The 25,936-nt window shown below is 56.3% G+C and overlaps 1 protein-coding gene across 1 annotated transcript in view; it reads left to right on the forward strand.

Moving 5' to 3' along the window:
• Positions 1 to 5,155: 5,155 nt before the first annotated feature.
• Positions 5,156 to 25,936, forward strand: part of Twist2 (twist family bHLH transcription factor 2) — a 42,804-nt gene continuing 22,023 nt past the window's right edge. Inside the window, exon 1 of the mRNA XM_090354432.1 lies at positions 5,156 to 5,681. Within this exon, the coding sequence (XP_090210558.1) occupies positions 5,156 to 5,638 (483 nt within the window). The 3' untranslated portion in view covers positions 5,639 to 5,681. The remainder of the gene's footprint in view (positions 5,682 to 25,936) is intronic.

Consider the following 25,936-nt stretch of genomic DNA (forward strand, 5'->3'; position numbering starts at 1 on the left):
GTTGTTATTCATTGCTGGCATTCCACCACTGGCCACAGCTCAACTTCTGGCTTTTTGTGGTTTATTAGAGATACAGATCTCACAGATGTTTCTCCCACAGCTGGCTTCGATCCATGATTCTCAGATCTCAGCCTTCTCAGTAGCTAGGATGGCACCAGTCACAAGCTCCTGGCCACCATTGTTATTTCTAATGAAGATTTGCCTTATATGCCAAGTGAAAAGAATATGTTTGTTGCAGAGCCCCTCTGACTGTGTGTGTAAATGTGAGCCCATGGGCTGTTAAGCCTACCTTGCAGTCCTGGTGACACATACGCCATGGGGAAAGGCTGATGTCCAGGCTTCCACGGGAGAACAGAGCCTGTGCCGGCTGCCTCGACCGGAAACAGCTGGTTAGAGGACACTGTAGAGTCCTTCATGGAGCCAAAGCTCCAGGGAGATTCTCAGACAGACCCCCTTCAAAACCCAGAGGAGTAGAGGGGACTGCTCTGGGCACAAGGAAAATGCAGCCCAGGCTTTCTGGGATGTGGCGGGTGCATTTCTCATGGCCCCTGAGCTGCATGCCTGTGTCTCCCTCCTCCAGGAAGTGTGGCCGTGCCAGGACTCCAGACAGCCAATGCCCGGATGCGGAACCACCAAACCACCAAACCTCCCTACCTGGAATGGCCAAGGACACCAGACAATGTCCACCTGTTGTTTTCCACGCAGGCAAGAGAGCATCTCACAGACCAGGGCTTCCAGGAGCCAAGAAAGGTCATTCTGAGCTTCCACCTGCTGTGGCTCAGGTGGAAAGGGAGGAGGAGGAGAGGTCAGCCCCTTTCCCTGGGTGCACGGAGAGCGAGACTATTCAACACCAAGTGCTGGCAGCGCCCAAAGCACCATGACAGACCCTCCCCACGGGTCACAGCATATGCCTGTGGAGTGACTTTACCCGGGTAAAACTTTCCAGGTGGACTTTCAAAAGGCAATCCTGCCTGAGCAAGCTGCGCGTCCAGGGTGCAGGTCCTTCTGTGGGCACACCTCTGTCCCCTGTCCCCCCCCCCCACATCCTTCAGTTCTGGAAGAGGGGTAGAGGGGGTGGACTCCTGGGGAGATGGATGACTTCCAGAAAATGATATCCAGCTCGTTCCTGGGGACGAGCTCTCTATGATGCCGTTTGAGGAGCACCTCCTTCAGGGGAGAGGACCGCCTTTTCAGCTTCCCCTGGGAAGACCCTCGACGGCCAAAAAGCATTGGTGTGAGGAGAAAACAAAAGCATCATTAAAAACTGCAGGGCACTGTGGCTCAAGCCTGTGACCCTGACTATTCAGGAGGCTGAGATCTGAGGGTTAGGGTTTGAAGCCAGCCCGGGCAGGGAAGCTTGTGGCATCTCCAGTTAAAAAGCCAATAGATACGGGGCTCAAGGGGTGGAGGCACCGCATTGAGCAAAACCTCACAGGCCAGCATTTCCCCCGCCCTGAGTTCAAGCCCCAGCATTGGTACAAAAGTAGAAATAAAGCAAACCGGATACGGTCCAAGAGCAGGTTGGATTTCTTCCTGCCCAGGACTCTTCGGCAAAGCAACGACAAACACCTCTTCCATGTGTATCCACCAACCACAGCTGTGTCACAGCCTTCCCCCAAGCCTAGCTCTGGGGCTTGAGGCTCTTCAGTCACTACACCCACCGTCCCCTCTGTCGAAGACCAAGGGACTCAAAACCAAGGCAGTGGAAGCTCTGCTGCTGACACGTGTGGGTGGAACGCTGGCTGTGGGGGATTCCTCCCGCACTCATGCAAACGGCACGGCGAAGGCCGCCAATGCTGTCACCTGCTCAAACACAGGCTCCACCGCCGGCTCTAGCTTTGGTTAAACTCAAGCAAGACAACACAGGGGCTCATCAGAGGCCCTTTAACAAAATACCCAATTTCTGCCTCTCAGCTCGATCAAGAGCTTCAAGTTGAAGCTGACGGGGTCTGAGGTGGAGCTGAGAAATGTATCGTCTCCACAGCTCCTGGGGCGGTTAATAGTTTCAGATGAGCAAAGAGGGGGAGAGTGGATGAACAAGCCTATGAGGAAATGGAGATGTGGGAATGGGATGGGGGAGAATGCTGGAAAGGGTGACACCGATCAAAATGTTCACTAACTGGGGCCGGGAGTTTGGCCTAGTGGTTAAAGTGCTTGCCTAGCATGCATGAAGACCCGGGTTCGATTCCTCAGTACCACATACATAGAAAAAAAGCCAGAAGTGGTGCTGAGGCTGAAGTGGTAGAGCTCTAGCCTTGAGAAAGTCCAAGGCCAATGCTCAGGCCCTGAGCTCAAGCCCAGGACTGGCAAAAAAAAAAACGTTCACTAACTGACACGCTGAATAGAAACGCATTGTGCAAGTACTTAAGGATAACAATAATTAGTAATGAAAACCACCTCAGGTCTGTCAAGCACACATGTTAGCCTCCCGCTAAAGTTCAGGGACTGTGTGCAGGTACCCCAGTACTGAACACTGTCCCCAGGGGCCAATTCCAGCAGTGTCACATTCTACACACAAGATTAGGGGCGGGCTGACAGCCCTGAGCTCAGGCCACCTCCTCACCTGCCTGAGAGGAAGCACAGAGCACAGGCCTTCCCAGACGCTGTCAGGATGGCAAGACACTTTCCTTTCTAAACAAAGTCCAACGAGACAAAGCACACTTCTTTACATATGTGAAAGGAAACATTCATGGGAGGTTCCGTGCTCGATAATGAATAAATACGCCAAGTGCTGCCTTTGCTCCTGTGAGTTCTGCTGCCTGATATTTCATCCGAGTCTGGGTGAGCCTGGGTGGTCCTTGAATAGGTGTTCACACACAAATACATTTTGTTGCTCGGGTTATTAATATATCAGTTTTATTAGCCTTATTAATGACTTGGCTTTTGAAAGAAAAATACTCAAACTACATCAATAACTTGAGTTTTTGCCTAAAGGGAGTACTTTTTCCTTGGAATTCCGGTTCCTTTAAACTGAAAGTGAGTGAGGAGACGACTGCCATCTCCCCTGCCATCCGGCCAGCGAGCACAGACTCTCTGAAGGCAGTGTATCTCGGTACCCACAGACTCTGAATGGTGCTGTATCTCCCCCCTTCCAAGGCCCCTCTGGGCCTTTGTCCTCAGGCTGGGCCTGGCCCTGGGCTGCACAGAACCTACCATGCTTCTCTAAAGCTGGGCTGCTTTCTTTTCTAAGTAAGATTTGAACTCCCATGTAATGAAGGAAGGAAGGAAGAGGGAGAAGGAAAAGGAGAGGGAGAGGAAGATGAGGGGGAGGGGAAAAGGAGAGGGGAGGAGAGGTAGAGAGGGAGGAGATGGAGAGGGAGAGAGACAGAGAGACAGACACAGAGAGATGGAGGGATACAGAGAGAGAGAGAGAGAGAGAGAGAGAGAGAGAGAGAGAGAGAGAGAGAGAGAGAGACAGAGAGAGACAGAGAGAGAGACAGAGAGAGAGACAGAGAGAGACAGAGACAGAGAGACAGAGATGGAGACGGAGGGAGTGGGGAGGGGAGAAGAGGGGAGGCAGTCCACAAGGTCTCCCTGTCTTGGCTCAGCATTCTTGGAAGGCCATGTCGGTCATGTGGCTCTATTCAAGCCAGGAGGGAGGGTCCTGGGTCTCCATCCTGAGGAGCAGGGGTCGCACAAGCCAGCTCTGACCCGTCCAGTGAAGATAGGTGGCACGAGGCAGGCCCTGCCCATCCGGGAGCCCCAGGAAAAGCCAGGCCCTGGCACACACCATCTGACCACCTGGGTGCTCTGCTTTGTTCCTTTAATTTTGATTTGAGAAAAAAGGGGAAAAAAAAGACAAGGCAAGGAGAAGGACAAGGAAGGCCACTTCAGGGCACAGCTGGCCTAGACCAGAAGAGGGGAGGCAGTGGAGCCATGACAGAAGGGCCCTTCGCCAATGGGTTGTGAGGCCCGGGCATCTCCAAGAAACCACAAACAGCAGGGCGTCACGTGTGTCAGCCTGCTCACCACAGAAAGGGCTTCTCCATGGACTCCTGTGGAAACCGACCCTTCCCTGGAGACCCCGGTCCCTGAGCACTGGCTCCAGGCTTCCCTGGCCCGCCCTGGCCTCTCCTAGCCTACCCGGGAGCGCGACGCACTCCCTGTCGGAGTTCGTCTTCCATAAAAAGGCCCGCGCTGCCCTTGATCAAGGCTCTCTGGCCTGGCTGCCTAATTGAGCCGGGGGTCACCTGGGAATAGGTTCAAAGGCATCAAAGCCGTAAACCACCTCCAGGCCCGAGCCTGGCGAACAAAGAGACCCCAGGCACTTCAAACGCGCCACGCTCAGCGTCCAGATGGCGCGAGGCCTGGGCCCACCGTGCCGCCCACCGAGGCCCCAACCGCCACGCTGCTGAACCCACTGGCGCCCCGCACCGCCCAGGGCGGCCCCGCGCAGCCCCCGAGCTCCCTCCATCCACTACCCGCCCGAAGCGCGGGGCGCGGGGTGCGGCAGGCGCCCGGGCCAGGCGGAGCGGGCGGGTGCCCGGGGCGCACGGCCGCCCCGCCGATGCTGGCGGTGGCATTCCGTCGTCCGTCCTTCCGAGGGCTCGGGAAGGGCACCTGGGGTCGGGATCCCCAGCCAATGGGGCTGGGGAACGGCTCCCCGCGGGCCGGGCTTGGCCTGGCCGGGGCCGGCCGCGTCTCCACGATCCCCGAGTCCGGACGGCCGGGCAGGGTGTCGGCGGGCGTCGGGGCGTCCCCGGCCCCTCGCCGAGACCCCGGGCCCGGCAGGGCGGGGTGTCCGCGGTGAGGCGCGGACAAAGCCGGGCCTCGGGCTGCGCGGCGCGGGCGGCGGCTCGGCGGGGGCGCACGCGGCGGGGCCCCGGCTCCGAGCAGCCCCGGGCCCGAGGGCCGCGCGCGGAGCAAAACTGAAAGTGCCGCCGGGGGGAGGGGGCGCCGCCGGCCCCGCCACGCCCGGCCCCGGCCGCCGCGGCCAATCAGCGCGCCGCCCTCCTTCCTGACAGCTATTTAGCAACCCGGCCCGGGTAGAGTTTCCAAGAAAGTTAGAATAACTTCCTCCCGCCGAGACCTCGCCTCCGCACCGGCCGGCCTCGAGCTCCGAGTCGTGCGCGCCCCGCGGGCGGGCGGGCGGGCGGGCGGGCGGGCGTGCGCTCGGCCGCCGGCGCCCCAGCCCCGCGCGCGCCGGGCGGGCGCCATGGAGGAGGGCTCCAGCTCGCCCGTGTCCCCCGCCGACAGCCTGGGCACCAGCGAGGAGGAGCTGGAGCGGCAGCCCAAGCGCTTCGGCCGGAAGCGGCGCTACAGCAAGAAGTCGAGCGAAGATGGCAGCCCGACGCCGGGCAAGCGCGGGAAGAAGGGCAGCCCGAGCGCGCAGTCGTTCGAGGAGCTGCAGAGCCAGCGCATCCTGGCCAACGTGCGCGAGCGCCAGCGCACCCAGTCCCTCAACGAGGCCTTCGCCGCGCTGCGCAAGATCATCCCCACGCTGCCCTCCGACAAGCTCAGCAAGATCCAGACGCTCAAGCTGGCCGCCAGGTACATAGACTTCCTCTACCAGGTCCTGCAGAGCGACGAGATGGACAATAAGATGACCAGCTGCAGCTACGTGGCCCACGAGCGCCTCAGCTACGCCTTCTCCGTGTGGCGCATGGAGGGCGCGTGGTCCATGTCCGCCTCCCACTAGCGCCGCGCCACCCGCCTCCGGACCGGCCGGCCGGCGCGCCAGGGTAGGTGCCGCGCGCGGAGGGCGGGCGGGCGTGGGAACGCTCCCGGGCCCCGTGGGCCGCCCACAGGCCGCCGGCCGGGGGCGTCCGCTGGGAGAGCGCGCCGGGGCCCGACGGCGTGGCGGGGGCTGCGTGCGGGGGGCTGGCCGCGCGGCCCCCTCGGCGCCCCAGCCCCGGACGGCCGTGCGCTGCCCCTCGCTTCGCCCTCGCTCCCGGGAAACCGCAGCGCCCGCCGCGAGGTGGGATGCGCAGACCTCGGGCCGGGGTGCCGGCGCCGTCGGGGTCCGCCCGGGGTCGGGGCGCCGGGGTCTGGGCGGCGCTGGCCCTGCCGGGTCGGAGGTGTCTCGCGGCACCAATCCACGCTGCACGCCGCGGCGGCCCCGCGGGCAGGTGGAGCCTGGAGCTCCGGCCGAGTCCGGGACGGAGCCCAGCCCGCGCCACGGCGAGCTCGAACCCGGCGGACAGACTGGCTGCGCTGAGATCAAGGCGCCAGGACGCGGCTGCCCGGCTGGGGAGGGGAGGGGAGGGGGCGCCCCCTGAGCACCTTCCCGGGGCGAGGGCGAGGGCGAAAGGCGCAGCGCTGGGGAGGGGAGGGGAGCGGAGGGGAGGGGAGGGGGCGCCCCCTGAGCACCTTCCCCGGCGAGGGTGAGGGCGCAGAGCCGCCCCTGCCGGCTGGGGAGGGGGAGCGGGCCGGGGCCGGGACCTACGCGGGTCCTCCTGCACTTTCTGATTTTTACCTTTTATTGGAGGTGTCTGTGTGGAAATCCTGGCGTGTTTTCGTTTTTCATGCAATTAAAAAAAACCAAAGGAAGTCCTCTTCACACAGAGGGGATTTAGATGAGCCAGGCAGGGACCCCAGTCTCCCAAACCTGTCTCCTTGTGGCTGGGGTGGTTTGTAGTGTCTGTGAAGGCTGCTGCTTCCAGCGCAAGAAGGCTTTGACTGGCGCAGGTGGGTCTGATTTCTTGAACAAAAACCTTTTCTCTCTGGGTCATCGAGAATTCCTTTTATGAAACGAGTGCCTAAGATAACTACCATTTTATAGTTAAAATGTTTTTAAGCAGGGGAGAATTTGTGGGAATCTTCTGTAGTGTTTGTCACAAGCAGATGGAAAGTGTCTCCACCACGTATTTCCTCAGGAAAGAAAGTTTGGGTTGGCTGAGCACTGAATGCCACAGCGGGGTAATACATTCATTCTGTTTTTCACTGCCTAAATTATGACCTTCCATTAGTTACTTTGCTTTCCCCTTGATATCTCCCATGGTTTGCGGCACACAAGAGCAGACAGATGAGAAATGTCTTTTAAACACACATATACACGGCTTTGTTTAAGGAACACGTCAACAGAACTGTCCTCCAGACTGCCCTCCAGAAAATTGTTGAAAACAAATACTAGCAGATATTATTGCCCCGATGCAAGAGTTTTGGGGAACACTTATAATTCGTCTGAAAATAATTGCACTCCTTAAGTCTTAAAGAGAACTATTTTGTAAAACACTATCAGTGGTTAAATAAAAGAAATAAGAGCTTGTTGGGACAAAAGGTCCTAGAGCAAATGTTCCGTATGAGGGATGATTTATTTTTATATCACTGAATATTATAGCGAGTTCAGATAAGCCAGAACTTCGAGTAGCTAGAGGGAGAGGCCATCGGGCACTGTTGATAGAGTAACAATTCACACCGCTGTCTGTCTTGATGAGACAAGTTAGGCAATCATCATTTTGTTCTCTTTATTTTTCGCCCATCCATCTTTGATCATAAATGCAATCTTAATTCATTTAGTTTTCTGGAAATGCTGCTAAGTGGAATTTGTTGTTTCTTGGTCATATTTCTAAGAAGCAGCATCGGCAAAAGCAAATCGTAGGTCACTTGGGCCCATTGTATGCCTTTCTCAAGTCTGTTCACGAACGAGCAAGCCCATTGCCGTTGGATATGAAGAGAAATGCCGGCTACCGTGGCCTGGCCTGGCCTTGCTCAGCATGTTAAACAGCTGGACTGCTGGTCAGGTGTGTGTGTGTGAAGTCTGACCGAGTGCAGTGGGCAGCGGTGCACGCAGCCCCCAGTGTTCCAGGGAGAGGTGTGGGCCTCAGGAGCAGGGCCGGTTGGCCTCGCACCCAGGCGGGGAAAGGCCACCCCACTTCCCAGGCATTCGTCCTGAGTTCTTCTCCATTTCTTGTCTCTAACTTCTGCCCAGTGCCCAGATTTCAGCTTGTTGCCACATGCAGCAGACCCCGGGATTTTTTTTTTTTTTCCTGGCTGAAAACTTGTCATTCGTTGTTGTAGAGAGAGTAGGGCTCATGAGCCCTGGCTGCCCACACGCTCCAGCCTTTCCTCCCCGGAGGGCTTACTCTGTGCCGGGGCTCGCTAGCTGCTGTATTTGGGGGTTAGCTGGTCTCCAGAGAAAATTAATTTCCATGGGGTGGGGACTTAAAAAGTGCATGATGCGACGGGGGTGGGGTGGGGGGGGAAGGGGCTCTGAATGGATCAGCTACCCGAAACAGCAATTCCTTCCACACCTTCCAGCCACCAAGACCTACTGTGGGTTGGCCTTTGCTTTTTGGTACTGTCCTTGAATGTCACTGGCCATTTTTCTCACTACCCATGAAGAAAGCCTGGCTACCTGTTTGGTTAGAGTCGGGGCGGGGGCCTAGATGGCATGATGGCCGTTTGAGGTTGTCTCTGTACATTTCAAATCGGGAGGCAGGTCGTGAACCTGGAAGAATTAAGCTTTCACCCATGCTGGCCCAGATGGCAGATTCCTTTTGCCTGGCAAAATGATCATAAAGCTAATTCTTGCTGCACCGAGTACTCTAACACATAACTGGAGTTTAAATCTGGGTTAAAAAAAAAAAAACCAACCAAGTATTTTAATAAGGCAATTTTAAAGGCTGAACTTTTATGACAGTCTTTCAGCTTGGCCTTTGTATTAATGTGTCCTCCCGGTGTCTTTAAGAGCCTTGTGAGCGTGGACTGGAATGTGTGTTTATGCCGTGTCCTTTCCTGGGAAAGCCCGAGTGAGCTCAAGAGCAAACCAAAGACACAGAGCCCTCTGAATCACAGCACAGAGCCAACCACAGACAGCCCACTGCAGCCCAGGACAGAGCTCACCCTGGAGGCTGTAAAATGCAGAGATGTATGCGAAACTGTAGCCAAGAGACAGAAAGTCATAAAGAAGGAACAGGATCTAAGAGATGCACACAGGGATGTTTTCAAAAGGAAAGCCAAGATGAAACAGTGCAGGCAGCTCAAAAAGATCTTCCACACGATCGCCTGAGCCCAGACGTGCAATGAAACTCACACACACGCGCATACACGCGCACACACACACGCATACACACACACGAGGCAGGCCTTGGACTGCGTCAGTACATTTATGGTTGTGATATTGTTCTATAATTTGGCAAGGTGACAAGTGAAGCTGTAAAGGAATTGCTGTGTGTGATTTCTTCACAGTGTCATGGGACTCTATAATTATCTCAAAATTAAAAATTTTAAGAGATGCCTTGCAAAATTAAATCTGGCTTTGAGTAAGTGAAGTTTCTAAGGAATTATTCTTGTGAGTTATCTCAGAGTAGAAAACTAAAAATCTACTTTCAATAAAAATGCAAACCTTTTCCTGTGATTCCCTTTGCCATTTACTTCTCAGAATCGAGGACTTTCAATATCTTTTTTCCTATCTGTTTCTTTCCTCCTTCCTTTCTTCCTCCCTCCTCTCTCTCTCTTTTTTCTTTCCCTCCCTCCCTCCCTTTCTCTCTCTGTCCTTGTCTCCCCCCTCCCCGGGTCTGTCTGTCTCTCTCTTTCTCTTGTACCCATACTGAGTCTTGAACTCAGGGCCTGGGCTCTGTCCTTCAGCTGTTTTTGCTCAAGTCTAGTGTACTACTACTTGAGCCACAACTCTGCTTCCAGCTTTTCGCTGGATGTAAGAGTTTCACATTGACTTCAATTTGTGATCCTCAGATCTCAGCCTTCTAAGTAGCTAGGATTACAGGCATGAGCCACTGGTGCCTGATTTGATGTATTTCCAACATAGAATTAACTAGAAATGATTCTCCGTAATTCCTTTACTGACAGAGAAAACATTGTCAAGTAAATGTGGAGAGATTCTTGCCTGAAACGGATACACTTTTAGCTTGGCTTTTTATCAGATATATGCAAACTTCTAAAGCCAATGATTTATGACAATTATTGACCAAGTAATGTAGAGACTGACCTTTTTAGTATTTGGAGTCCTACAAGGTGAAGAGAGAGTGAAAGAGAAAGAAATGTAGATGAAGCGAGCGAGAGAGAGAGAGAGAGAGACTTTACCCCCCGAATTCCGTTGTAGGACTTTACTTTGTGTTTAGGTTAGTAGCAAGCCCCCGAAGCCCATTCGGTGATGTTTACTTGGAACGGGAATGTGAAGTTGACGTGTGATTTTGTGCCGATGTAAACTGAAGCGGATGGAATTGCTTTCTCCAGTGATTACTGACGACTGTGGTAGCAAAAGACTTGAATGTGAAACTGGCGAGGCCAGGCCTGGATACTCTGCGCCTCTGGGAAGCGCGTGGGGCCTGGTGGGAAACAGAGTCGTTCTGAACCCAGACAGAGCTTGGGGGCCTCACACACCTGGGTTATTTCACCCTACTGTGTGTTCAGAACCCCTCAAGACTCCTGGTCTCCCAGTGGGGCAGGCCGCACTCCCCCCGCCTCCTACTGCCTTCCGTCACGTGACCAGGGCAAGAGTTTGACAGCTGGCTTCGGTGCCTCCAGTGGGACTGCACCTCGCTGTTCCCATCCCAGCCCTCTGCCCCGTGGCTCCATTTTATATCACATAAAATGAGAGGCGGTTGAACCGGAAGAGCCCTGTTATCCGTTGGTTGTTTGGAAACAGTCATATTCTGCCTTTAAAAACTGGACATCCCCCCAGCTCATGCGTGGGCCCACCACGAGTCAGCTGGGCGTGGGAGCCGTTTGTGTCTCGCTCTGGAGTGTGGCTGGTGGAAGACTTAGCCCAGTACCTTGATTCTTATGAACCCTTGGCAGTGACTAACTCCAGAACTCCCCCTCCTCATGGCTGAGGTTTGTTCGTTGGTGCTGCAAGCCCCATGTCCACAGCACAGCAGGAAAACCAGTCCTCAGCAGGGCCAGCTCTGCAGGGCCCTTGTGTTGGCATCTGCAGGCTTCCGTGGGTACCATTTTCTACCGCTGCACACAAATGCCACCTCAGTCCTTTGCGAACTCCTGTGACTCAGTTCTTCTTCAGAAGGTTCCAGAGTCTTCCCTGCAGGCAGGCTCCAGGAGGGGCAGTGTGGAAGGGAAACAGACTCTCAGAGGGAACAGGCCGGGCTCCCAGGCCGGCTCTGCTGCCCGGCGTTTCTTGCGGGTCCCTCCTTCACAGCTGGCGAGCCACCGCAGTGAAACAGCTGCCACACTGGCCATCTCCATCCACACGAGGTCTAGGAACAAGTATGCCTTTTGTTCCTCTTAGTTCTTGGGGCGTGTGGACTTGGATGGATGCGAGTGCAGGGAGCTCAGAAGTCAGGAGACAGCGGACTCCGTCAGTGCCCGCATAGTCAGGTCCTGCAGCCTTCTCATTCTGCTAGGGAGCAAAGGACTGAGCCCCTGGCCAGGAGGTCCGGTCACTGCAGTACTCTCCGTGCCATTTCCTGGGTGGTTCTCATGGCCAGATTGCTGCAACTCGGGAAGTGTAGGGAGGAGGAATTGTCATGATTTTTTCAATTCTTTTTCAAACTGAGCATCCTGGTGTGTCTACATAATTGAGGTTGATACATGGGCAGATCTCTGCAGAATCTTCACCAAGGATGAGGTTTCCTGAAATCTAGTCGCTCTGAATTCAGACTTTATTTATACAACTTCTGGTTATTCCCAAATGGCTTTTTATACCCTCGGAATTCTGTTTCTGTCTTGCTCTGCCTTGAACCCAGCACACAGCTTGTTCTGCTTATTCGTTAGCTGAGATGTCACCTTTGTACCAATTATTAAGTGATGCCCAACTGAGGGAGACCAACCTCCAAAGCAAGCATGGAGAGCATGCCCACACCCCTGCTCCTGCCCCCACCCCCTGCCACCCCTACCTTTCAAGCAGGCAGGGACAGGACATACACCCTCTGCTTCGGGTCTCCCTGGCCTTCTGGAAGCTCTGGTAGCCCACAGAGATGAGCAGCCCGTCCCCACCTGCCTGCAAGCTGACCGCTCCTCTTGGCTGGCGGTGGTTACGGGTTTCTAGAAAACTTGCGTGTTGGTCCTAGAACCAAAAAAACAAAAACCCAATCCATCTGTACCCTAAGATCTTGTTTCCGTTGGCTCTTCTCTGGTGGAACGAACTGCTTCACCTCTCTCCAGGTGGCAGGGGACGGTCAGGGGTGGAGGTGTGGTGGCGCTGCTGGCCCTGGGACTCTCCTGGATGGCTAATGTGCAGGCTGGACTTCGGGGAGGTTACCTGAGAGCCTTTTGCTGGCCACTAAATCACGGCCAGTTCCCAAGCTTCCTTTTAGACTATTTGAGGGTAGAGATTGTCCTGCACTTAAACAGCCAGACGAAGAGAAGCGCTACCACTTGTCTGTTCAAATTACACATGTTGATATTACGATAGAGACTATTTTACTACCTCTGAAAAATGTGCAATTTCATGTAATTTAAGTGGTGACCAATTTTATTTCCTGTGGGGCCCTAGCATCTGTATGTGGCAGTCTACCCTGATTGTTAGTGTGAAAAACGTACATTTCCAGGAATGACAAAGTAGAATGGTGGGGCGTGGACAGAATAAGCGGTGCAGAAAGAATGTCACCAGGAACACAGCCCTGCTGGGGGAGCAGAAGGTTCCATTCTTGGATGGGGCCCTGCCCTCCCCCACTGCGGGCTGGAGGAGCCCAGCATTTCTGCCTAGGTCCCTCAGGAAGATGGGGTCTTACCAGAGCAAGCACCCCGTCCACCTTCCCACAAGAACAACCTATAAAGTCCAGCAGGGCGTCCCCCGCTCCTTGGCTAGGTGCTACAGGCAGGTCTTGGGCTGGGTCACTCAGCAGGAGCGTGGACTTGGCCTTTGCTCACTCCCAGGTACCAGTACTGCCCTGTAAGCTGGACGGGGTGGCTCATGCCTGTAATCCTGGGAGGCTGAGATCTGAGCATCATGGTTCGAAGCCAGCCAGGCAGGAAAGTCCATAAGACTCTTACTTGCAATTAACCAGAAGATCCAGAAGTGCAGCTGTGGCTCAAGTGGTAGAGGCCCATCCTGGAGCAGAAAAAGCTGAAGCCCCCTTGCTGTCACCCTGGTCAAGCACCCTGTGGGAGAAGGTGACGCGGGGTACCAAGGCGAGGGCAGCCAGCCAGGTCTGAAGCTGTCTTTTGAAGCAGGCGGCTTGTACTCAGTAGCATTCTGAGGCTTATGGCAAGTATTGTTTAATGTTAATGACATCAATTCACTTTTCCTGACCAGAGAGAGGGAAAGGGGAGAATGGAGGCCAAGGGAAGCTGGGGTCTGGCGGATGTTTCTGTCCCTGGGCGCCCACTGGGTCGCTCCTGCTTGCTGCTCACTCAGGCCTCTGGGGCTGTCTCGGGTTTGTGGCTGTCTGGGCCCAGGGAGACACTGTACAATGAGTGGACTCCTCAATTGGTTTAAGTCACTCTTTCCCTGCCTGGACTTCTCTGACGCGGTATTTTTCTAATTTGGGAGATTTTAATTAGACAGAAACCAACCAAAGGCATTGGCTTTGTGGCGGGCAGGCCGACTCCTATGAGACTGGCAGGGACAACCCATTGTCTTGTGTCTGGGGACTGATCTGCCGGCAGAGGGCCCGATGCCGATGTGGAGTGGCGCGGGCCGTCCCGCTCTCGCCCTGCGGTGCTCCATCCACACGAAGGCAAGGCCTGGCCTCAGAACCTCAGTTTCCCCAACCGGAAAGAAATAAAGTGAGATTCTGATGGGCCTTCAGCTGCCACAAGTCTCATTCTACTCAGCAGTTCCACAAAGGATTCAGAGCACAGACGGCCACAGCAGTGCTGTCCACACAAGTCAAAACCTGGAGGAAACGCCAGCACCGAGGTGAATGTGCTGCACCCAGATGGGGTCGTGGCTCAGCCACCAGGAGGCTGGGCCTGACTGGGGACTTGGTGCGCAGTTCAGCACATCCAGTGCACACAGACTCATCCCCGGGACCCCACTTCCACGGGTGTCCACGGGTGTCCGGGACAGGCCCCTGGCGGCTGGAGGGAGGAGTCGCAGAGGCCTGCGGGGCGGGGTGAGGGCACTGTGAGGACAGCCTGGTGTGATTCCAGTGTGAGGGTTCTTCATTCCACTGAACTGTGTGCTATCCTCACCCGTGGTTCAGATGCCACCACACACACACACACACACCAGACACTATGCACATACTGCCTCCCCTTCTCCCGTTATTGTCCCCACACAACCCCTCAAAGCCTCTCCGGGTTGACAGGGCCCTTGATCTTGGGGTAGGTCAGTAGGAGGAGCGGTCCCTGCTTTGGTGATGGTTGGAATCCACCCACTGGACGAGGTCAGTAACATTCTCCAGGTTGGTAGCCTGTCCCACCGGTGGCCTTTGAACTCTGGCCAATCACATGCTCTGGTGGGCGCTCCACACCCTAGACCCGACCATCTGCTGCCCAGGAGGTTCTAAGATGGTTCCCAGGCCCAGAGCCCCTCATGGGGCCACATTCTCTCTGCTGCATGTGGAGGGGTTGCCTCCAGAAGGGAGATGCCAGGAGGACAGCACGGGATCAGTCAGGTCTCACGCCAAGGTGCTTTCCAGTTCACTCCTCCCGATCGCTTAGCCCTTTGTCCATCTCTGATCATCTGAACGCTCAAGACATGGTCACAGCCACCTGCAGAGAGGGACCAGCAGGAGCCAGGCCCGTGGTGTCTCATCAGGGGAGCGCGGGGACTGCAGTCAGACGAGGAGAGGCGTACAGAAACCCGTGGCAGGCCTTGGTGGAGCGGATCCAGGCCAGAGGGCTCAGAATACCCCAGAGTTCAAGAAGCTGATGGAGGAACTGAGTTACTGACCGTGGAGGGGCTGTCCAGCGTGATGCTTCTGATCTCACCCTGGGGGAAAGCAGTCAGGAAGGGAGAGGGAGGGGGATGACCAGGAGTGCAGAGAGGCTGCCTTAGAGGGGACGCTGGCCTGAGTCCGTGGCTGGGTCCCTGGTTAAGCTGTGTCATGTGCTCCACAAGAGCCTGGCAACCCTGTAGCCTGGCACAGGGGTTCTTCTGCCATTTTGGTTTCTTAGTCACTGCACCAGAGGTTCCCCCGCTTTACCTGTTGTGATGCTGGATCCAGCACCCCCACAGGGAGCCCATAGCCAGGGCACAGGAGGGAGAGCACGCTGTGTGTCTGCGGTCTCCTCCAGGTGACGTGGCCTTCAGTGCTGGCAGCCTCCCCAGTCCCTGTCCATACAGCAGCCGCCAGGGCAGCTTCTCTCTCAGCACCACCGCCAGCCTCTCCTAATGAGTCCCCGAGAAACGGGTCATGTGTGTGCCTTTGAAGTCTCAGGACTCTGTCTAATGGGGACAGTCACCTGCATTTGTGGTAGGATGAGGAGAGATCCGCCATTCCGCAGGTCCTAACTGTTAATGTCCATAGAAACCAAGTGGCTTTTCCTGACCTGGTTCACCGGCTGCTCATTATAATTCCAGGCCAGTGCCCGCCGTAAAGAAGAGCTACTTCTAGGCAGGCCCCAGTGCTCACGCCTATAATCCCAGCGATGCAGGCGTCCAAGAGCCGAGGATCCCAAGTCAAAGCCAGCCAAGCAGGAAAGTCTATGAGATCTCACCTCAGCTTACCAGCAAAAAGCCAGAATCAGAGCTGCAATTCCAGCGGTCTGGTACTAGCCGTTGGCACACACACACACACACACACACACACACACACACACACACACACACAAGCTTGCTGCAGGGCAGTGCTCAGGCCCTGAGTCCAACCCCCAGGACTGACATACACAAAAAAGAACAACTTCTCCAGATGAAAATTTTAGACTTGTAGAGACCAGAACATTACGATTATCAGAACATTTAGGTGAACCGAGGAGAATGTTCCAACCTGTTTTACAATGGAATACTGTTCCTATAAGACAAAGACCCTCCAACAATATTTTTAATTACACAGTAAAGAAGAAAGGAGGTCAGTAAATAGCACACCACACACACACACACACACACACACACACACACACACACACACACACACACACTGTTCCTATAAGACAAAGACCCTCCAACTTTAATTACACAGTAAAGAAGAAAGGGGGTCAGTAAATAGCACACCACACACACACACACTCGCACCACACACACGCACACACGCACCCTGCTCCAGAGGACGGGGGAGAAGGCCTTCTCTCTCTAGGTGCTGGCTCTACATTATACTGGGCTCAAACCCCAGGGCCAGGAGGCCAGGCTGTATGGCTTAGCCCCTAGCCCGGGTCTCTGCACAGCCTGTTCTCTAGAACTCGGAACCCAGCCCGTGGCAGTCGAGCGTCATGGGCTGAATTGCCAGCATGGCTCCCTGGGGGCTGAAGACCAGCCGTGCTCTGAATCGCGCATTTCCTTTCCGATCCTTGGCCATAATGGAATTGTGTAGGCCCTGTCTTCTTTCGTGCTCAAGGCCGCATTTGACACATATTTCTGGCATATTTTGGGACCGCATGTGCCAAATGACTAAATCCTTTTCAGAGTGATGACTGCGGACTTTGTGAGTTTCCATGCACATGAAGGTAAGTGAGGGAGCCGCCTGCATGCCTCTGGCCCCCCTGCCTGGCCCTTTCCACGCTCTCCACCCGAGGGCACCAAGTCGAGCTGACCCTCCACCAGAAACCACTGGTAGCTCTTTCGGTAGAGACATGGAGACACCAAGAGGTTAAGGTCAGGTCCCTGTGTGGACCTCCTCCAAGAGTCAGAGCCCACTGGGAGCCGGGGTGACTCAGAGCAGGGCTTTTTGTGCTCTGGATGTGAGGATAAACAAAGCAGGAAAGTTTGAATGGTGCCCAGAGCAGGGCGGGAGGCGGCTCCCAGCTCCAAAAGCTCACTGGCCTGGGGAGGGCGGAGGGGTCGGGGGGCTGGCCTGCACACTCCACAAGGCAGCGACGGGGACTCTGGTGCCCTGGGGTGCGGCTGGCTCCATGGATAGGGGCTTGGGTGTATTGCGTTTGGGTGCTCTGGGGATACACTGCCACAGTTCCGTCTGCTCTGAGATCTGCCTGGCCCAGCCCTTCCCAGGCCTGGCACCCACCCCTAGGAAACACCCATCACACAGCCCTTCCCAAAGCTCCTGGGAAGGGTTCTGTCTACACAGTGCCCTGGGAAAGGTCCAGAGTGTGGGGTGCGAGGCAGAGCCCTGCCTCAGGGTCTCAGACAGGCAGAGGCCTACAGGAATCCTACAGGGGCCTGGCCAGAGGAGTTCCTGGGCCTCCAGTCTCCACCTGCACAGCCAGCACAGCAGATGGGCGTAGGGGTTCAGTTATACCCTCAAGTGGCCCAGTGAGGCTTAGGATTCTTTTTTCTCTGTTTCTTTTTTAAATTAAAACTTTTTACAGTGGCCAGGAGCATGGCCTAGTGGCAGAGTGCTTGCTTAGCAAGCACAAAGACCGGGATTGGATGCCTTGGTCCCACATTCATAGGAAAAAGCTGGAAGTAGTGCTGTGGCTCAAGTGATGCAACTTTCTAGTAACACTGAAGGTTTTTGTGTTTGTTTGCTTGTTTGTTTTTGTTTTGCCAGTCCTGGGACATGGACTCAGGGCCTAAGCACTGTCCTTGGGCTTTCTCAAAACTAGAGCTCTACCACACCACTTCTGGCTTTTTCTGCTACCGAGGAATTGAACCTGGGTCTTCGTGTACGCTAGGGAAGCACTCTACCACTAGACCTAACTCCCGGCCCCTTCACACTGAGTTTTTCAGATATCACGTTCTACAAACACGTATTCAAAACAATTTATGTGCCACTAATCACTGGCACATAAATTTAAGAACATAATTGAAATCAAGCTGATTCTTTGTATATCATAGATGCATATCAGTGTATATAATATATTAATATATGACTATGGCATATAAATCCTAATCTTAGACCTGCATGCCTATAAAGATATATTTATATCTCCAAATTCACATCAATGACCTGGAGTACCTGAGTATTGACTATTGAGTCATCACTTTGTACTTTTCGGATTTAATACCCACATATCAAGGAGACCATGCGCCTTTTGTCCCTTTGGTTTTGCCTTATCTCACTCAACATGATTCGCTCTAGTTTCATCTACTTCCCCTCCAATGCCATTATTTTATCTTGTCTGGTGGCTATGTGGAATTCTAGTGTATGTATGTATCACATTTATTTGTATCCGTTCATCTACAGTAGGGCATCTGGCAGGTGTGCAGGTGTCCTTATATCCTGGGTCATGATGGTCAGGGTAGATGCCCAGGAGTGGTGTGGCTGGGTTGCAGGGAAGGTCTAGTTTTAGTTTTCTGAGGATCCTCCACACTGCTTTCCAGAGTGGTTGCACTAGTTTACATTCCCACCAGCAGTGCAGTAGGGATCCTCCTTCTCCGCATGCCTGCCAGCATTGGTTGCTGTCTGAATGCAGAATATTGGCCACTCTGATTGGGGTAAGGTGGTATCTCCGTGTTGTTTTTATTTGCGTTTCCTTTTGACCATGGATGACGAGCATTTTCCCGTAGGATTCTTTGCCATCTTTACCTCTTCCCCCGATGAATCTCTCTAGTTCCCTTGCCCACTTGAGGCTAGGGATTCTTTTATTTCCATGTCATTTATGGACAAAATGGGGACCCTAAGGAAGTGATTGAGTGTGCTGAACGATCGTGCAGAGTGGTGAAGTGAACTGCAGGCCGTGCTGTCTGCTCCCGGCGCTGGTTTTCAGCGTTTACGGAGACACGTTGTTCTAAATGTCAGCTGCATGATGACCCTTGCAGCAAAAGCCCTGAAGAGGTGAGCTGAGGTGGGTCCCGGCTGGGCACCTGCTGGTATTGCCTCTGTATTTTGCCAAGTGCCCTCAGATGGCCTCCTGTTTTCTGTCAGGGGAGCTGACCCTGCCCCCTGCTCCTTGCCCCCTGCCCCCTGCTTCTGCCTGGGTCAGGCGTCCCCTTCGCTCACCAGGTGAGACTCGGCCTGGACAAGGGAGCTTCCAGGTCTGGAATGGGCAGATTTCCAGCCACTGGTTATCCAGCTAGGCGACTCCTGGCTCTGGGGTCCACCTGTCCAGTAAGACTTTATGTTCCTGGTAAGGGGACATGTCTAGTCTCCTAGGTGCCAGAGAATGAGGGCGGGAGGGAGAAAAGTTCCTGTCGCCTATTGCTTTCGTGTTCCATGCCTCTGAGTGCTCCCCATGCTGGAGTGTCCGTCCAGGGCCCCTCTGAACCTTCCGCCCCAGTGTCCCCCGGGGACGCCTGTCCACAGCCCTCCCAGCGGCGTCAGGGCCTGTCCACACTCCCTGGACCTCAGTCCTCCCGTGCCCTCAGTGCCTGTCCTCAGTCCTCCCGTGTCCTCAGCGCCTGTCCTCAGTCCTCCCCGTGTCCTCAGTGCCTGGACCTCAGTCCTCCCGTGTCCTCAGGGCCTGCCCACACTCCCTGGACCTCCTGCAGCCTCTGGTGGTGGCCCTGGCTGAGACGTGTCACCTGTGAGAATGTGCAGGGCTGCTCTGAGCCACGCGCAGAAGTTGTGAAATTCACAAGTGAGGGTCACGGGGGCTTCTGTGTCCCCCCAAGCACCTGTCCCAGGCTCACAAGTCCCCTTTCCTGCAGGGCCTGTGCGTGGTAAAGCCTGCGCTGGCAGGGCCAGCACCTGGCAAAACTGGAGAGTCTTGGTTCCTAAGCTGTCCTCGGCAGACCCGGGGCAGGGAGATGAGGGCAGGCGGGCAGGGTTAGCAGAAGGGGCCGACATCAGCATGGTGGACGGCGGCAGGAGGGCTAGGCCAGTGGTGAAGGGAGACTAGAGAGGACGAAGGCTGAGGAGACGGAGGGTGGAGACCCAGGACACTGCAGGTCAGGAACAAGGCTGCATCCTTCATTCCCTGGTGAGTCCAGTGACCACTGAAGCTGGCCACACACCCGGGGACCTCCTAGTGCACCTGCTCAGTACCCGGTGCTGGATTCCTGGGCTGCTCTAGAGTTTCTGGGGGGCAGGCACTGAGGTCACAGGTAACTGGCTCTTAGAGTGGAGCCTGGCCTTTAACCTAGCCAGGTGACAGAGGACACACCAGAGGACAGGACACACAAGAGGACAGGGCACACCTGAGAACAGGACTCACCTGAGGACAGGGCACACCTGAGGACAGGACTCACCTGAAGACAGGACTCACCTGAGGACAGGACGCACCTGAGGACAGGACTCACCTGAGGACAGGACTCACCTGAGGACAGGACGCACCTGAGGACAGGACTCACCTGAGGACAGGACTCACCTGAGGACAGGACTCACCTGAGGACAAGAAACACCTGAGGACAGGACTCACCTGAGGACAGGACTCACCTGAGGACAGGACTCACCTGAGGCCAGGACTCACCTGAGGACAGGACTCACCTGAGGACAGGACGCTCCTGAGGACAGGACTCACCTGAGGACAGGACTCACCTGAGGACAGGACTCACCTGAGGACAAGAAACACCTGAGGACAGGACTCACGAGGACAGGACTCACCTGAGGACAGGACTCACCTGAGGACAGGACGCACCTGAGGACAGGACTCACCTGAGGACAGGACTCACCTGAGGACAGGACTCACCTGAGGACAGGACGCACCTGAGGACAGGACTCACCTGAGCACAGGAAACACCTGAGCACAGGACTCACCTGAGCACAGGACTCACCTGAGGACAGGACTCACCTGAGGACAGGACTCACCTGAGCACAGGACTCACCTGAGGACAAGAAACACCTGAGGACAGGACTCACCTGAGGACAGGACTCACCTGAGGACAGGAAACAGCTGAGGACAGGAAACACCTGAGCACAGGACTCACCTGAGGACAGGACTCACCTGAGGACAGGACTCACCTGAGCACAGGACTCACCTGAGGACAGGAAACACCTGAGGACAGGAAACACCTGAGGACAGGACTCACCTGAGCACAGGAAACACCTGAGCACAGGACTCGACTCACCTGAGGACAGGACTCACCTGAGGACAGGACTCACCTGAGGACAGGACTCACCTGAGGACAGGACACACCTGAGGACAGGAAACAGCTGAGGACAGGAAACACCTGAGCACAGGACTCACCTGAGGACAGGACTCACCTGAGGACAGGACTCACCTGAGGACAGGACTCACCTGAGGACAGGAAACACCTGAGGACAGGAAACACCTGAGGACAGGACTCACCTGAGCACAGGAAACACCTGAGCACAGGACTCGACTCACCTGAGGACAGGACTCACCTGAGGACAGGACTCACCTGAGCACAGGACTCACCTGAGGACAGGACTCACCTGAGGACAGGACTCACCTGAGGACAGGACTCACCTGAGGACAAGAAACACCTGAGGACAGAACTCACCTGAGGACAGGACTCACCTGAGGACAGGACTCACCTGAGGACAGGACACACCTGAGGACAGGACTCACCTGAGGACAGGAAACACCTGAGCACAGGACTCACCTGAGGACAGGACTCACCTGAGGACAGGACTCACCTGAGGACAAGAAACACCTGAGGACAGGACTCACCTGAGGACAAGAAACACCTGAGGACAGGACTCACCTGAGGACAGGACTCACCTGAGGACAGGACGCACCTGAGGACAGGACTCACCTGAGGACAGGACTCACCTGAGCACAGGAAACACCTGAGCACAGGACTCACCTGAGGACAGGACTCACCTGAGGACAGGACTCACCTGAGGACAAGAAACACCTGAGGACAGGACTCACCTGAGGACAGGACTCACCTGAGGACAGGACTCACCTGAGGACAGGACACACCTGAGGACAGGAAACAGCTGAGGACAGGAAACAGCTGAGGACAGGAAACACCTGAGCACAGGACTCACCTGAGGACAGGACTCACCTGAGGACAGGATTCACCTGAGCACAGGACTCACCTGAGCACAGGACTCACCTGAGGACAGGACTCACCTGAGGACAGGACTCACCTGAGCACAGGACTCACCTGAGGACAGGACACACCTGAGGACAGGACACACCTGAGGACAGGACGCCCCTGAGGCCAGGACGCCCCTGAGGCCAGGACTCACCTGAGGCCAGGACTCACCTGAGGACAGGACTCACCTGAGGACAGGACTCCCCTGAGGACAGGACGCCCCTGAGGACAGGACGCACCTGAGGCCAGGACGCACCTGAGGACAGGACTCACCTGAGGACAGGACTCACCTGAGGACAGGACGCCCCTGAGGACAGGACGCCCCTGAGGCCAGGACGCCCCTGAGGACAGGACTCACCTGAGGACAGGACGCACCTGAGGACAGGACTCACCTGAGGACAGGACTCACCTGAGGACAGGACTCACCTGAGGACAGGACTCACCTGAGGACAGGAAACAGCTGAGGACAGGAAACACCTGAGCACAGGACTCACCTGAGGACAGGACTCACCTGAGGACAGGAAACACCTGAGGACAGGACTCACCTGAGGACAGGACTCACCTGAGCACAGGACTCACCTGAGGACAGGACTCACCTGAGGACAGGACTCACCTGAGCACAGGACTCACCTGAGGACAGGACTCACCTGAGCACAGGACTCACCTGAGCACAGGACTCACCTGAGGACAGGACTCACCTGAGCACAGGACTCACCTGAGGACAGGACTCACCTGAGGACAGGACTCACCTGAGGACAGGACGCCCCTGAGGCCAGGACTCACCTGAGGCCAGGACTCACCTGAGGACAGGACTCACCTGAGGACAGGACGCACCTGAGGACAGGACTCACCTGAGGACAGGACTCACCTGAGGACAGGACTCCCCTGAGGACAGGACGCACCTGAGGCCAGGACGCACCTGAGGACAGGACTCACCTGAGGACAGGACTCACCTGAGGACAGGACTCACCTGAGGACAGGACGCCCCTGAGGACAGGGCGCACCTGAGGACAGGGCGCACCTGAGCACAGGACTCACCTGAGGACAGGACTCACCTGAGGACAGGACTCACCTGAGGACAGGACTCACCTGAGGACAGGACACACCTGAGGACAGGACTCACCTGAGGACAGGACTCACCTGAGGCAGGACTCACCTGAGGACAGGACGCCCCTGAGGACAGGACGCCCCTGAGGCCAGGACGCCCCTGAGGCCAGGACTCACCTGAGGACAGGACTCACCTGAGGACAGGACTCCCCTGAGGACAGGACGCCCCTGAGGACAGGACGCCCCTGAGGCCAGGACGCACCTGAGGACAGGACTCACCTGAGGACAGGGCACACCTGAGCACAGGACTCACCTGAGGACAGGACTCACCTGAGGACAGGACACACCTGAGGACAGGACTCACCTGAGGACAGGACACACCTGAGGACAGGACTCACCTGAGGACAGGACTCACCTGAGGACAGGACGCACCTGAGGACAGGACTCACCTGAGGACAGGACGCACCTGAGGACAGGACTCACCTGAGGACAGGACTCACCTGAGGACAGGACTCAGCTGAGGACAGGACGCACCTGGGGTTTGTCTTTCTCGGGCATGGTTGTCATGGTGCTTCTGCATTTGTTTATTGAACAGGCAGGGAAGTAAATGTGTACAAAAGATGTCTGAGATCTCTGCAATCCTTTTAGAATACAGGCAGCAAAAGTCTCACCAACTGGGTGAACTTTTAAGCATGGTCATACTTAGCCACGCCTGTGCACCACTGGGGAAACTGCCATTACAGATTGGGAGCAAGTGTTTTCCCTGTGGTCCCCAAGGAGGATGCACAGGTAGGGAGCCTGGTCTCCTCTCAGGTGAGACCCATGTCACAACCCCAGCATGAGTCCTCTCGCCCCCTGCGGTGTGACCTCGAAAGAAATGAATAGAAAAGCAGCCAGTGGGGTGGGTGTCTGGTCTGGGGGGACCCTGGGCTCCCCTGGTAAGGAGCAAAGCCCCAGCAGCCCGCTCTAAGCTACGGCTGCAGTGGGAGCAGCCAGGCAGGGGCTCACGGCACCCAGGAAGAGGAGTCTGTGTCTGTCTGTCTGTGTGTCTGTCTGTTAGATTCAGATATCCGGGGGAGAAGAGCCAAGCGTTTGAAGCATATTAAGCCTTTTACTCTGGCTGACGACAGCGTCTGTGCTCTGAGTGTGCTGCCCTGAGAGGAGGGGACCCTGACACTTCTCCCCTCCATTCATGACAAGGACCCTCCCTCCCCCTTCCCCGCCGCTGAAGCCCCCCCCCCCCCCCCCCGCTGCCTCAGACCCTCCCGCCAGGCGGGACTCTCCTTGGGGTGGAGGGGCGGGCCAGCATGGGCACTGTTAGTGGGCTGTGTTTTCTCCTTAGAGAAACATGCAGGAGCTGGCACACTCAGAGTGCACAGCCAGCCATGGTTTGAGCCAGTGCTCCCTGGGGTGCCCTTTCCAGGCCGGGTCTGGGGTCCCCAGGAGGGGACTCAGGAGCCCCCACCCTTCCCAGCGCGTGTTCCCGATGCTGAGTTCCAGAGCAGACCCCACGGGCAGGGGCCGGCGGAGGGTCCCTGTGCTTCCTCGTCTGGCGCCCTGCATGCATGGACTCCCCTAAGATGCCCGTCAGAATCCTGAGCACAAAAGCTGCAAACCCTCCTTGTTCAAAAGGCGCATGCACCGCGGGAAAGAAGGGCTCTGAGCCCCAGCTCCACCCCGTAAAGCCCAAACAGCCCCTGTGCGCGGTGATTTTGGATTTCTGTGGAGGATGGGGTCATTCTGCACAGAGGCGGGAGGCCCTGGCCCCGACTGCCCGGGGCCTGACGTTCGTGGGCAGCTCGGACTCCCGGGTGCCGCCTCCTTGGAGACGCCCACCCTCCCATTCCAGATGCTGTGGATTCGTCCACAGCCTGGTTACATGACTTCCAAACAAGCCAAAAGCACCGAGTCTTCCATCTCGGCGAGGGTGGAAATGTGCTGGGGTCCCTGGCGTGTGCAGGCCTTGCCCCTGGGGTCATCGCCAACCCTCCGAGCCTGCACACCAGCCTGACCTGCCTCGGCTCCCTGCCCCAGCCCAGTGCACCAGCCACCACCTTCCCCTCCCCGGCACCCGTCCCCTTAGGCTCAAGTTGGTGTCTCTGCCATGCTGGGTCTAAAAATTGATCCAGAACTGACCTCGAGTCCCAGCCAGGCTTCTTCGCAGAGGGGGGGCATGACAGGGCCAGCAGCCAGGGAGGCCCTGGTGGAGGGTAGGGAGGCGGGGAGGTGGGGATGCTGGCAGCCCCGTGAGACCCCGGAGTGGGGGGGTTCTGCCGGCAGCCCTGGGAGGCATGGGGCAGTCAGGACTCACGGGGTCCTGTCGGAAAGATCGTGCTCCTTCCAGTTAGTACAGCAGGATGTCTCCTGGGATGTCTCCTGAGGCTTGTTGGGTTTTTTTTTTTGGGGGGGGGTCAAGTTTTAAATACCACACATAGCTTCTCCTCTTGGACCATGGGGGCTGGGTCTAGTGGCATTAAGTGGCTTCACACTGCTGTTAATACTTGAGCCTTCCCCCACTGGGGTGGGCTGTCCTGCTGGGTGCACAGAGCTGCGGGGGGAAGCTGGGGAAGCTTGAGGAGGCAGTGCAGAAGCTGTGAAGTATGCCCATTGCCTCCAGTACCCTTCCCGCCTCTCCAGTACCCTCCCCCCTCCAGTACCCTTCCCGCCTCTCCAGTACCCTCCCCCCTCCAGTACCCTTCCCGCCTCTCCAGTACCCTCCCCCCCCCCCCCAGTACCCTCCCTGCCTCTCCAGTGGTTTGGTTTACCTGGACAAGCTGTGGCAGGACAGGCAGGAGGTCAGCCCCCCTGCCACACACTGGACCTGCTCTGTTGTTCTGCTCTGGGATGAGCCATGGTGGACAGACTGCCCTGGCCACAGAAGAGCAGGAAGGCCCAGCTGTGGCTCTTAGCTGGGGAGGAGGTCAACTTGAGGCCCCTTGGCAGGGCTTCCTGCTGGCATAGACCTGCGCTTCCTCTCTGGGGGAAAAGGGGTTGGGCGAAGGATCAGAGAGGACGGTGTTTGGTCACAACTCCAGGCTGGCAAGCAGTCCAATAAGGAGGTCCCCGGGCTGTGCTGTTCTGTGTCCCTGGAATGGGTTCGTTTGCAAGCTGTGCAGAATTGCATGTCTCCTTCTCACAGGGCTCGGC

This window comes from Megascapheus bottae, chromosome 21 (assembly GCF_031878675.1).
Source record: "Megascapheus bottae isolate mThoBot1 chromosome 21, mThoBot2.hap1, whole genome shotgun sequence".
NCBI classification, from domain to species: Eukaryota; Metazoa; Chordata; class Mammalia; order Rodentia; family Geomyidae; genus Megascapheus; species Megascapheus bottae.